General features: G+C 37.3%; 1 protein-coding gene across 1 annotated transcript in view; it reads left to right on the forward strand.

Moving 5' to 3' along the window:
* FRK (fyn related Src family tyrosine kinase) overlaps positions 1 to 14,356 on the forward strand; it is a 53,076-nt gene that overhangs the window by 22,475 nt on the left and 16,245 nt on the right. The window contains exons 3-4 of the mRNA XM_074580912.1: positions 7,048 to 7,214; positions 7,843 to 8,011. Of these exons, the coding sequence (XP_074437013.1) occupies positions 7,048 to 7,214; positions 7,843 to 8,011 (336 nt within the window). The remainder of the gene's footprint in view (positions 1 to 7,047; positions 7,215 to 7,842; positions 8,012 to 14,356) is intronic.

A 14,356-nucleotide genomic window follows, 5' to 3' on the forward strand; every position in this document is an offset into this window, starting at 1 on the left:
AGAATGATAAAATGTGGGCATGAAAATGAAATCAAGTTCATGATAATATTTCTTTACCAGGAGATACATAAAGAAAACTTGGCAAGAGTCACCTGGGTTTTTACCAACATTTATTTTACAGGCTTTGTTTATTAATATGCTCAGAACAGAAATTAACTTTCTTATGCTTAGTACTTCTAGTGCTCCAGCTGCCTTAAAATAGAAAGTATTTTCATGATTAAAATGCCAAAAAATACATTACAGTTGTACACTACTATTCTGATTGGTACACAAAATAAAAATTAAACCATGTTGGCAGATCTGCGGTTTAAGAAAATTAGATTTCTGCTAAGCACACCCTTAGGTTTATTTTTATTTGTTTCAGGGGCAAAACGATAGGAAGATTGTCAAACCTCTACTTTAGAATCAGTCACATTTCATTGAAAAGTTAGTTGTAAACATCACTAAAAAGTTAGATTTACAATGATGATGGGTTTTGAAATGTATTTGAAGTCCTTTATTTGAATCCAAAGGACTATAAAATAATTATTCGATAATAATTTTACTTACATATATGTACGTCATCTTTTTCATGTCAGAGATATATGCCATATTAGGTAATAAACATGATTTTTCATCGTTTGTTTCCGTGAACATTTTCTATCAAACTTGTCATACAAGCGTCAGTCAAAAGTATAATGTTGTCCCTGAGACAATAGGGGTCTACACCCAAACTTCCTAATGTGCTCTAACTATAGAGTTGCATATGCCAGTGAAGGGTCTTGATGTTCGTGAATAACCCATAAGTTGTCATGTGCAGAATTATGTCAGTAAAATGAGAGGCGTCTTGTGCTTAACCAGATTCTTTCATATTGACTCCTCTTCTGCCTCGATGTTTATGTGTTAGGCATCTTCTGAGCATTACACAGAAACACGTTAAGCGCTTAATGAACTTTTGACACATTCTTGGTTTTTCTTTCCAAATCATAAGGAAAGGATATACACCTGCAACGTCTTCTGCTAACGGGAAGGTTGTTTTTTATTGCCAAGACAAAAAAATATGTTGCCTGTGGAGTGAAATACAGGGAAGTTTATGAAATAAATACAATATTTACAGTTTTAGGAGAGTTCATTCCATAGTCTTCAGTTTGCCCTCAAGGAAATCTGTTCTTGCCAAGAAGCTCCGATAAGAAAACTAACACCAGCAAGGAATCAGACTGCCCCCAAACTGTGACTGAACTGACCCCTCTGTGTGCACTTTTTTATCCAAAGACTGTATTATAGCCGCAAACCTTTCAAAATACTTTCCCTCTATATGCCAACTTAACCCTGTCTTACATCGTTTCAGCTTCCTTCAAGTGTTCTTCATCAGTGAACTGATTTCATCCAAGGACTGGGTGAGACCTATAACAGCGTGGTGTTATGCAGGGAAGGATAGATAGGCCTGCATTATCTGCTTAATGCTGGCACTTGAATACACGACACCTTAGTAAAAATCAATGAAAAATCTTGTGCTTGTGCACCTAGGGGTGGAAATGCAATTTCTTTTTGTTGTTCTCGAATTGTAGCCTTCTAGGAAAGATTCAAAATCTTAATTCTTCACCCTTCATCCTGAATACTTCTCTAACAGGAAGGCAGCAGTACCTTATTTATACTACGAAGTGCCCCAGAGAAACATCCAAGAGAATGGAAATAAATATTAGGCCAGCATTTGTGGTAGGATGAGATTTGATGCTGCTGTTTATTTTTTTTTCTTACAAATCATGGATAGAAACTATATTCTACCTGATTTAGCATATTTGATTCAATTATAAAAGCTTGTGGTAGACATTTTTCAAGTTTCTTAGGAGATCTGATGATGACTGATGGCAGCGAGGTATGAAGCCATCAGTGTGGATTTCTTCCATGCTGGTTCGTTTGATGAAGGCAGGTAAGAGTGGTGCTGAAGAACATAATATACGCAAAGGCTAGGCTCCAGCTACAGGAGCCAGCCCTCCATGCACAAACACAAGTTGTCTTCTGAGCATGTATATGTGTGTCATCTCAGATTTATTAAACATTTGTGCTCCTTTAGGAAAAGAAAGAGAATAAACTCTGAAGCAGTGTGTAGACAGTGAGTATTAATGACAGGATTTACCACTGCAGCTATGTCTTTTAGCAGCTTCCCAGACTTGAATGTAATTTAGCCTCAACATGATACTTCATCCTGAAGAGCTAAATAATATTTGCTGCTTACTGAATAGGCTTGACTGAATGGTGTCTGTTTGTGTTCTGCAAGCTTCTTTGCTTCCAACCTAATAGTATACATAGTGGTCCAGACATTATATGTCCATAATCTCATTACTTATGTCTACTTTTGGGAGAGCTAGTGCATTCTAAAGCAAATTATGAAGTGGATTGTATTGTGGGGAGAATTAATTGGAAGGAAGGTTGCTTAGTCCACCAGACGCTAAGGAGAAGGCAGTGTTTCTGACTCCTCTCTGTTCCATCAGAATGAGTTATGAGACACTGAAAGCTGAGGCAGAAAAGCAGTGTTTTCTTGAGGAACAGTGATTCAGGAGAATTTCTTTTAACAGGTCTTAGATGGCTTCTGTCTCTCCATGGTAGCTGGTACACTGACAGGCAAGAAGTCACAACCTGATATTTTGGAATGCATCCCTAATTTCTGTTTCCAACTTTTTCAGTGCAGCAAGAATAGACCCCCAAGCTCCCATCCTCTGTAGAACTGCTTGGGTTTGCTCTACTTGCTATTGCTGTTTTGGTTCCACACCAGGGTAGATGATAATGACTAGAAGAGTGATAACCTGGCTTTCAGAATTAAGGTCTTTAAGAAAACACTGTGGTGCTCTCTCCAACCTAACATTTAAGTATAATAAAATTAAATAGGAAAAGAAGTAGAAAAGGAAGACAAATTTTTACCCAAGCACCCATAAACTGATTTTATGACTTTCATGCTTGATTTCATACTCATGGGCAATCTGTAAGCGACTTAATGTTAATGAGGGAGACAAATGGATCTTCTCAGTAAAAAAAAAAAAAAAAGAAAGAAAAAGAAACCCTACCTTTCATTAAAATGGCACTTTTCACTTCTAACTTGCCTTGATGGAAAAACTCACAATTTCTAAGATTTACATGATAAAGGACTATTTAAATTAAAAACAAAAAGTCATATTCAGAAAGGTTTTTCTCAACTGTGAATAGCTAAATGGAAAGCACATCAAACCAGATAGGCCACTGAGATGTGTTGCTATAATTTTAAAGTGTTTGACATTTTAAAAATAGGTTTTCCCATTTTAAAAATGCACATGTTGTCGACAGATTTTTATGTTGATGACTCCAGCATCTGGTGTGAAATGTATTAAATTTTAAACATGTTGGTGCCATCTTAGACATTGCCTCTTTTTAATTAAAAGCCATAATTTAGATGTGCTCAGCTTAATTGAGTGTCATTGCCAATGATACCAGGAGGCTCTCCACTTCCCCCCCTCACTGAATAATCGTATCTGAAAGACCGATTGCATTAAATGACAATGTAAATGGTTTGTGTTTTCTTCCATTTTTTTCCCCTGCTCCTAAAAAAAGATTGTGTGGTTTCCTCTCGGCCAGATTGGCTTTCAGCATAGGAAAGAATAGGTAATAGTTTAAGGCAGCAGACTGATGGCAGTGACAAAATGATGGCCCTAGCAGGAGAACAACTTCAGAGCAGCTGCACTGAACTGCACAACTGCACCCATTCTGTGCTGCTGAGGGTGATCTCATAAACCATCCTCATTCCACATCCACAGTGGGCATGGAGAGGGAGCACAGCTCCTGCCGGCAGAAATGCGCTGTCAGTGCTAGGGAAGGACTGCTGAAATGAAAGATGTTGGGACACTGGCAGTAGTGGTGCCTTCGTTCCTCCATGATTTATTTGGTGAAGATGTCGACCCTATTGATGCCACCATAGAATTGAGTTTTGCTGCCCTGGGAAAGGAGTAGTAAATGATTTTATTCTCATTTTGGGGGAGGCAAAATCTACTCCTGCATGGCCCAGTCTTATGAAGATGGGAAGCAGGGAGAGGGGAATGCTTCTGTTAAAGTGAATCCCTGAAGAACTCTAATGGGGAGCGGTGATGCTTTTGGGGAGGGCAAGTTGAGGAGGAAACCACTGCAGTCATCACTCCTAATTGCTGTCAAGCCATGTGAAGCTGAAGTTGTGATCCTGTCCCATTACATGCTCTGGCGTGGATGTAGGGATGACTGGAAGCACCGAGGGGGTTATGGCTAGCTCTTCCCTGAGTGACACGTGCTCTGTGTCGTGTTGGGCAGAGGGGCTGCACGATGCTGCAGCTCTGTGAGCGTGCCATGCAGGACTCATATAGACGGACTCAGCCCTGGGCTACAAGTAAACAGCCCCCTGTCAAATACTGCACTAACCTCAGCTGCTTATCACAAGAAAAGACAGTATCAGCGCAGAAATTTTGTCCAGATCTACAAACATCACCCCCTGACCTGTATGCTGCCAATCGTAAGGCTTCATACAAGGCTCATTTAAGAAATTACAGCACATCCTTCAAACCAACTCTTGCATTAACGTTAGCTGCTTCACAAGTAATAATTATAATGCTGCCAATAAATAAAGCAGGTAGTCAAACTACTATCACTTGTGATGTACAAATGAGACTGGATTAACACAGTCGTCCTGTTGGCCTTTTTTTCATCATAATTAGCAATTCATTTGGCCAGATGCACTTTACTGTGAGCTTTGGAAAAGTCATTACATTTCCAGTCTGTTGTTACTGAATTAATCTTTTCCTTCGTTTTGCTTCAGCCCTGTTTCCAAATGACACATCACAAAAATATGCATGCATTTTATAATTAAAAAATACTAATTATGAGGTGTTAAATTAAAAAGAAATAGCGTTTGAAAAGTGTGATGTGATTATCTTTTTATTATGGAGTTATATTTACAAATACTCTTATTTCTGGTCCTCATGCAGCATTTTAAGTTACTAGATCATCTCTCTCAAAATATTACCTGTGGCAGATATAAACTCTCCTAATATTTTCGACAGCTCCTGTATGCCCTCTGGTGGCCTGGGATGACAATCGCACAGTACAGTAGAAAAATTTTGTGTCATACCTGACAGTACTCAAGGAAGGAGAGATTTTCCTGTTTAACTTAATCATTTAAATAACGAGAGAAATTATATCAGCTTTGTTAATTGCATGCAACCTATAATTTTCTATATTTTTTTCTGCATACAATATGTAACTATGTATTCTGCTGTTACTATAACCAAAGTGATTGCCAAAATTCATGCAGTATTACAATATGAAGGATGTATCAGCTATAATATATCCAGGAGGGAGCGATAAGATTTTCTTAGAACTAGATTTTCAAATGTGACAGACTGAGGCTGCTTCTAGCATTGAAACATATTTCCGTTAAATTGTTTAACTAAGAATAGCCACTAGTCAACATGACTAAAGTGAATACGTTTGCTGGAGTTTTGGCTACTAAAAGGTATACTGGAGGTAAACAGCAGAAGGCCTTTCTCCTATGCCTGTCTTTTGCTTTTCAGGCTTCCATCTTGCACGAAGGCCCTGAGAAGGGCACAGTAATGGTAATCTCCCGAATTGATGGGTATGGAAAGAGCCACCTGGCCTATTGGAAAGGTGTAATGTTTGGTGATGAGGACCAGGATGGCAACTGGAGCATCCTCCTCCCCTTGAGAGCTCTCTTCACTCATCATGGAAAAGCTCTGTGTTGTTTCATTAACTGCAGGGTGGGATACCCCTCTGATAGGAACTAAATCAGTTACCCTTCGGTATATAACATAGGCTCTCCATTGCCCATTGGAAATGGACAGTGATGCCTCAGTCATGGAGTGTCATGCTAAATGACACCCCACATGAGGTACTACATTCCTTTTCAGCTCTTCAGAACTGCCCTCTCTGATGATGCTCAGCCTGCCATTGCTACTGGTGATGTTGCTTTATAGAAGAGATCTCTAAGCCAGTGGTTTCCAAACCTTTTTGATTGTGAACCCCTACCAGTAAAAAGATTTTTTATCATTCACCCCAATATATGTTTATTTATTTATCTGTATATTATATACATGTACTACTATACTGATAGATTATGTACATTATAGAACATACACAAAAAAAGAAATTAAAAAAAGGTGAGATAAAGACGAAGTAAACAGTATTTTAAAATATTCTATTTTATTTTCTTTATTAATGCTACAAAAAATACTTTTTTTCCACACCCCAATGGATTGTCTTGCGCTCTCCCTGGGTTGCATACACTTTGCTTTGTAGACCACTACTGTAAGTCAGATATGACAGAGCCATCAGAAATAGCAATGAGAAGCCCTATATTCCTTAGATAACACACTAGGTGAGTGACAGTGCATTTTTTGTCCACCTCTGGCCTGCTGCTGGTCCAGGTCTAGCTCCAGCATTCTTTCTGATACCTCCAAAAAGTGCTCTGACAGAAGAAAAGACGCAAATAACCTACAGGAGGTGAGGAGAGAAAGGTCTTGTTGATTAGGAAAGAATAGATGAGAATGAAACACATTTCAATGGAAAGGGAGTCATCAGATACTATAACCAGAGCATTATTGGCCTGATTTTTACATATTCCAAACATGCATAAAACTCAATAAAATCCATGGAAGATGTGAGTGCTTTCCAGAGAGTCATGGCTGTGTGGAGGGTTGATCTGTTTGCTCTAAAATGCCTGCCAGCCTAGCAGCTGCTATTTGGAATGTTAGCATTGATAAATGAAATATTAAAAACTGATTAAATTATTCCTGTGAATTAGATGCTCCTGGCTGGTTTTGGTGCCTTACAAGATTGAAAATATGAGCTGCCTCACGGAAGATGTCTTCGTGTATTTTTGTGTCAGAGATTTTGTATAGCTGTCAACTTTGAAACTAAAATTATTTGTTTTAAGATTTTTTAATTTAAGATTTAATATTTAAGATAAATATATTTAGGAAAATTATGATGTTTTGTCCGTAAGCTATATTGTGCCATTGCTATAGTTCTTGGAAACTGAATATATTTAAATCTTTTCAGTTTTTGATGGTGTATCTGTGAAGCACTACCTGATCGGAAAGCTGGATGAAAGAGGCTTTTTCCTAACCAGAAGGAAAACTTTCAAAACTCTGCATGAGTTTGTTGACTATTACAGTAAGAACAGTGATGATGACCTCTGCGTGGTGCTCGGAAAGCCATGCCTAAAGGTGACAGTGGATGCTACATTGTGCAGCATATTTTTTTCTTATCTAACTCATCAGATACCAGTCAGAAAGTGTTAACCCCGTATCTGCTTCTACCATTTAAAAATGTTGATGATCTGCTTATTTTCAGGAAGTTCTGAGTAGTGCTACAGTTTCATTCTTAAAGCTAACATCTTAATAATAGAATACCATGCCATTTTGAACAAATCATCATGTGGCTGGAGGAGAAAATATGCCAAATCATGATTTATGAATACCTTATTATAAATGTATATGGAGATGAAATCTCCAACTTCATAACTCTAGCTGTCCATAAGTAATTACTGAGCAATACCACAGGGTTGAGGCAAGCAATACGTCACTGTTCAAAAAGCTTGCTAGAGGGGTGATTTCTAATTTTTGCTTTTAATGACAGGATATTTTCTTTAGAATATTTCTTATTTCTAACAAAAAGTACCTGGGGTGTGGGCTGTATTTTATGCTCTCAGGTTACTTTATCACGCGTGTGTACTCTAAGGAAGCATTATTTATATCAGTTGTAACTGTACATGACACAGTTAACAATGACGTGTATACTGTTGAAAACCTATCAGAAGTTTCAATTACTTTATAATTTATTTTCTTTTACCAGTTACAAACTCCTACTACTTTTGATTTGTCATATAAAACGGTCGATCAGTGGGAGATAGACCGGCAATCTCTGAAATTGTTGAAAAAATTAGGATCTGGTCAGTTTGGTGAGGTATGGGAAGGACTGTGGAATAATACCACCTCTGTGGCCATCAAAACATTAAAACCAGGTATGTGAATTACTCTTAAATGCTAATAATGTGAAACGTTAGCAAGGGTGCTCCTTTAGTTTTTAAATGCTACTGAAAAGAGAGCCTGTCCATATGTGCAACCATTCTAAAAATCCATGCACTTAAACAAGGAAGTTAGTAAAGCTCAAGGTCCAGATATTTTTTGGTATTTTGAATTACAATTTTATACAGTTTTCTGTTTCTGTTATGAACTGAAGTCATTCTTATTCAACATCTGTATTACATAAAGAGCCAACCCCAGCAAGGCCATCTCTTTTGTACAATATTGCTTGTATGGAATTGAATGACTACATTTGATCTGTAGGTGAAGTAATCAATTTACTACTGGTTTGTCATCTGTAGAATTTCTTTTAGTGGTTAGATGCTATGTTGTAATAATTTCTTTGGTAATATAGAATATGTACTATGTTAAGTTTGTATTTAAGAAGTGCTTTAATCTTAATACAGATTGAGTAACATTTCTCAAAGTTTTTAATACACAACATTAATACCCAATATTTGCATATAATATAGGCTTGTTACTAATACAACTTTTAACATTTGGCTTAATTATTTTTCATTAACTTCAAGTAATTTGTGCATTTTAAATTGACAACATAAAATATCTGCCAGCAGATGGCAAGAACAACATAGATAAGAAAGGTAGCCTGGATGATATACAGGTTTTTTAAAAAGTGATATCAATATAATGAGTTGTCGTTACTTGAAAAAGCTTGTGTTGGGCATTAATGATCATGTTTCAGGAAGCAGACCAGATTCAGATCTTTGATTCAGAAAACAACTAAATATTCTTGAGCCCTGCTTGAATGGTCTCCTGAACAGGGAGGAATTTAAGCATGCATTTGAGGGCTATCTTGTATCAGGATGTTGTTTGTGTTTTGGAACTTGCCAATTGAAAACAAATAAGCACCTTTTTTTTCTCTGCTTAACTGAAATTAGAAAAACTGCTCAGACTAAAAGCCTTCTATAATTCATGTGAAAGACAGCATGCTTTTTTCAGTAAAATGTTGCTTCTCCCTAGAGACCCAGTAAACACAGAAATCATCTTGAAATCTGTTCGTCCATTTCTCTTTCCTAAGACAGTAGCCTATACTTAGCCTATACCTTTTGTCATAGGGATCCATATGCTTATTTCTATTAACTTCTGAAACTACAATTCTCAAACCAGTCTTTTTCTCCTGGTGTCTGGCCTGAAGCATTCTGCAGTACAAGCCCATGACCTCTTGTGTTACCCACCATGATTAAAGACTAACTATTATTTTCTTCCTCTTTGCAGCAGCGTTGTACATACTAGAAAACTGTTACCAAGATCCTCTTTGGTCTTATATTCTTTAGGTTAAACATTAGGTTAAAATTCTTCGTGTAGCTCTGGTGTTTTAGATGTCCCATTTTTTTCAGAAGATCTTTACTGGGCTGTTCCAGGTGGTAACCATATTTTTTTCCAAGTATGATGCTAACAGGAAGAACAACTCTAGGTGTGTAAAGAGAGGGATTTGCTTCATGTTTCTGACGTGCTAGACCTCTGTTTAAACAGCCCAATATGATGCTTGCCTTTGTTCTCCATACGACAAGAATGTAATATTTCCATCTGTGTCCAACATCTGGACAAGTGTGTTTTATTGCAGAAGACTGAAGGGTTCTTCCTAAAGCGTGAGATCTCTTAAACAATATTTAAAGAAGGAAACTAATGAAGCTCAAATGAAAAACAAGACTAAACTATCTTAAATTTTTGTGACATTAAATTTTCTTTTAGAAATTGTCTTTTCTTTCATCTTTAAGAAAATATGTGGCAATTAGCACTCTAGGAAAAGATTTTTTTCTCATCAAACAAAATAATTAGAATTTGAACAAATTGTAATGCATGCATTTCTACTTATTTTCTTTAGTGGGAAAGTGGAGCTGACGTTTATCTCATTGCATATTCAAAAATGGGAAGCTATCTTAATCATATTTCATCTCCTCTTAATAACTCATTTAAAAACTCTTAATTCAGCTTTGCCTTTTGTATAATGGGGACGGTACATTCTATCAGTTCTATCTGAAACAAACTTCTATTTTAATAAAGGATTCAGTTAGAACTGACAAGACTTCCCGGAAATACATGAAATACTACTGGCAAGTTCCAGCTGCAATTTACCTTCTCCCTTTCCCTTTCCCTTTCCCTTTCCCTTTCCCTTTCCCTTTCCCTTTCCCTTTCCCTTTCCCCTTCCCTTTCCCCTTCCCCTTCCCCTTCCCCTTCCCCTTCCCTTCCCTTCGACTGCCAAACATTTAAGGCCAAACATATCTGTGGAGATCCGTTCTTTGTTGTTCAATTCATTATCCTTTTAATGTCTTGCTGATAAAGCACACGGAGATCAAAATACTTCCAGCACAACATGTGCAGGAAAAGAAGAAGGGTTTTTTTTTGGTTTCTATACTAATAGGGTGTCCTGAGAATGCACTTACAGAAGACTATAAAACAATAAAAATTGATCACATAGACTTCTTAAATATATTTATTAGCTAAAAATTAAATTTTGCACTGGAATATAAACATAATATTTACATACAGGCTAGCACAGTGCAGAGGAAGAAGCCACTTCAGCTGTGATGCTTTTTGTAGTATCATAGTTCAGCTGGGGAAAAGGCCTTGATTAATCAATACTTTTTCCATCTTTGTTTTTTCCACTGTAGTCTGCCTCCTGTTAAGGTCAACAGTAGTAGCCTCATTGATTTCACAGTGGGTTATATTGAGTTAGGGCAGACACAAGACTCACCTGGATGTGATGTCTGGGTAGTGAAGAGTTTGTGAGCTAATACTGTGATAGAGAAGTCGTGCATTGCACTTAGTGACGCTCAGAATGAAGACTTTGATTCTCAAAGCTATCTTGATAAATTGTATAGGTAATACTGAATCTCTTATCACTGTACTTGTGAACTATCATCTCATTCTATAAAAACAGTTCAAACAGTCTCAAATGGAAGCATTTAACCTTGTAGTATACTTCTCTAGGGAATTATCCCTCTTCTGTACAATGTTCTTCACTACTTGGAGTGCGCTGCTCTAATCAATTAGCACATTGGTTTTCCATAGCTTGTTCTCATCATTACTCATGATGAATAACATTTCAATAATTAAAGAAAACCCCCAATACCCTCACCTTAATCTGAGTAATAAATTCTTAGCTTGGTACTAATAAAATTATAGCAAAGGCTACATCTGATAATTTCATTCATCGTAATATAAAGATAGTAAGTGAATGGAAAACATAGTAGTTCCTGAGTAATCAAGAAATGCATCATGTTGTATGTTGATGATTGAAGCTTCCAATATTCACATAGGCAATATTTCAGGCTTCAAGTGTGACACACTGCAAAACGGTCCTCTCTTGTTGCTTGGCTCAAAGGTCTAAATCAGTTGTCTTTACACTATGGAAGGGAGAAGTATTTTAAAGCAAAGTCTTTTTGCTAAGCTACTTTACAGTGTAGACCCACTGGAAAAGAAAGTCATCATAACAACAGAGGAGTGTGATCTGGCAAATATAGGGGATTGAGATAGAGAGGGTTCTGTTTTAAATGGCTTTACCACCAGAGAAATTGTGAAACCATGCTTTCATTTCCAAGCAGCGTCAGGTTAATCAAGTAAGGTAATCACATCGCAAACAATATAGAAGAGCATAATGCAATCAGTATGTCATAAATTTATAGGCCTGAAGGCCCAAAGGGATTTCTGCTAGTTTGAGTTGTTCTGTTGAGCATTATTTTGCAGTGTAAATCTGTCCTAGTTCATGTACAGTCTGAATACTTTGCTGTTATATGCCATTACATTTCACTTCTCTGCTGAGATAGAGTATTTATATTTAATCAAAACACAGCTTGTTCTTGACTAGATAATAACTAGAAGTCTTCTAGCCCTGTGATGGAGGCACAGAGAGAAGCTGCCTCTGCTGTGTTTGACAGTTTGTATCAATGGTATATCAGTATGCCTATAAGACTGTGGGCCTAATTTCTCACCTGGATTTACCTGATATCTTCCCTTTAACTCTTGTTATGTCTTCTTGAATTAAAGTAAAAGCCTTCTCTTATGCGTAGTATTTTCTTTCCATTCTGGAGGTACACACGGAGCAAATTAACCCAATTTTTAATTGTCTTTAGGAAGGCTAAATATAATTTCTTGTTATATGGTACTCTCCCCATTTCTCAGATAGTTTTTATGGATTTACATTAATTTCTATCTATTGCTGCTAAAAGACTTATAATGATCTTGTTTAGGTAGATGACCTTCCAACCTGTAGGAAAAAATTAAACTCCTAGAATCCTGGTGAGATGTCAGTGATGGACATTTCCCAGAGCCAGTTCTCACTTGATGCAAATGTGTGATTTCTGACTTGAGAGTAATTAGGGTATTCAGAAATCTGTTTTCATTCCATTTGGAGCAAGAGCCAATTTTTCAGATATTGCACACAAACTGGAAATTTCACAAGTGTTTCTTTCAGAAACATTGATGCGTAGTGTACTAGCTACATTTTTCCTGTTTTTAGGCATCTAACATCTTAGATGATATACCAAGCTTTTTCAATAATTAGTGTGAAGAAATAAGCACTTGACATGTCAGATAAATCATACTATAGATTAGAAATGTACATTACAATGAGAGAATAATATGCTATTAAAGCACTTTTTTTCCCCCTTAATTGTAAAGTCTGGACAACTAGCTCAGGTCCAGGTGCCTGAATAATTGCCTACAGTTGCAGGAGGTGAATCCAGCTACCAGCAGCGTTCTGTAATTCCACAGAATTTACAGCAGTAACAAAACTGAGGAAATCCATTGATCCAGAACCACTTTTCCCCCTGACTTTTTAGTCCTTTTCCAGAGCCAGTGGTGGATTATAGAGACCTTCAAAATGTCAGAATGATTAGTCTGTGATATTTATATTTGTATAAGATTTCTATTAACCTTGCAGGAAGAGTCACAAGACTCATAATTAAGAGTCTTTTTGTTAAAGTAATAGCAAGTATTATCTTTAATATCTTTCATTAATACAACAATATTTAGAACTTTTGGTTATCCTAAACCTCATTTGTGGGTGTGAGACAGGCAGTCATTATGCTAAAAATCATAAACACCAGCTTTCTGTGTCATCTCATCACTTCCTGGTGTTATATTCAGAGGTTGCACTGTATAATTTTGTCCCCTGGACAGTACCCTCCGTTGCGAAGGACAGAGATGGGGTAATGTACTTCCAACTCCTGCTCGTCTTTGTTTCCCTTTTCCCTTCTGTCCCCTTCCTCTCTTCCCCTTCTCCCCTCATTATTTCTGGCAATTTTAATCCACCCTCTTATTGTTCCTCCCACAAACATCCAGGGGAGAGTGGCATGGGAAGGGGAGACCACACCACTGGTAAGACAGCCTATCAGCCATGGTTGCTGCTGCATCCCCTCTGAAATAATCATAAATGTCCAAAGATTTGACTTTCCCTCTTCTTTGATCTTCTATCCAATTGTTCACACTGTGCTCCCGGCAACCTCCAAAGTAGGATCTGGTCCAGAGGAAAATGTCAATGGAGCAGGAGGGTTTGTTTTTGTTTTTGTTTTTATGGGGTTTTTTTGTGCTGCAGAGAAGCTGAAGAGTACCTCCTTCTGTGCTCTGTCTGTTTGGTCCTCCCTAGGATGTCCATGATGGATTTCCTTTTCTACTTGCCCTCTGATTATGCAGTCTTGTTTTAATACTCTTCTATATATTATCCCAAATTAGTGTTTACATTAAAAATAATACTCCCTCAGAGGAGAATCCCATGACTGCATTTTCAAATGTCTATACACCTCCTTACCTTATGCAGTAATCCTAATATCAAAGGAAACTAACTTTATAGAGGTATGACTGAGTACACAATCACTGTAGGCATCAAGTGAAAACATTGAGCAGTGTGGGTTTGTTACTATGTTCACTGTGCTACAAAGACCAAGTTTCCACAGGGAATATATAGGTGCATAAACATGAACCATCCATCCTGTGCTGAAGAACTGCATTACATGAACCAATGGTAAGCTTCTTCAAGCTTCTGAGTTACTTAAACATTTCAGCAGTTCATTAAAAACACTCCAGCTGGGTTTAAAAGTTGGATGAACATTAGTATTTCTAGGCCACAGTGATTAAAGTGTAAGGCTCCTGGATGAGAAGGTGCAGAAAGAACTATAGATTTTGTTGAAACAATCTGTTGATCACTGTGACTATAAACAAAAAGCAGTAAGTAATGTGATGCCGTCATTCAGATAATCCTCTCATTTGTGCACAAGTGTTTGACGCTGCTTTGGAGACATCTGTGACATTTTACCAGCCAAAAA

Source organism: Larus michahellis, chromosome 3 (genome assembly GCF_964199755.1).
Source record: "Larus michahellis chromosome 3, bLarMic1.1, whole genome shotgun sequence".
NCBI classification, from domain to species: Eukaryota; Metazoa; Chordata; class Aves; order Charadriiformes; family Laridae; genus Larus; species Larus michahellis.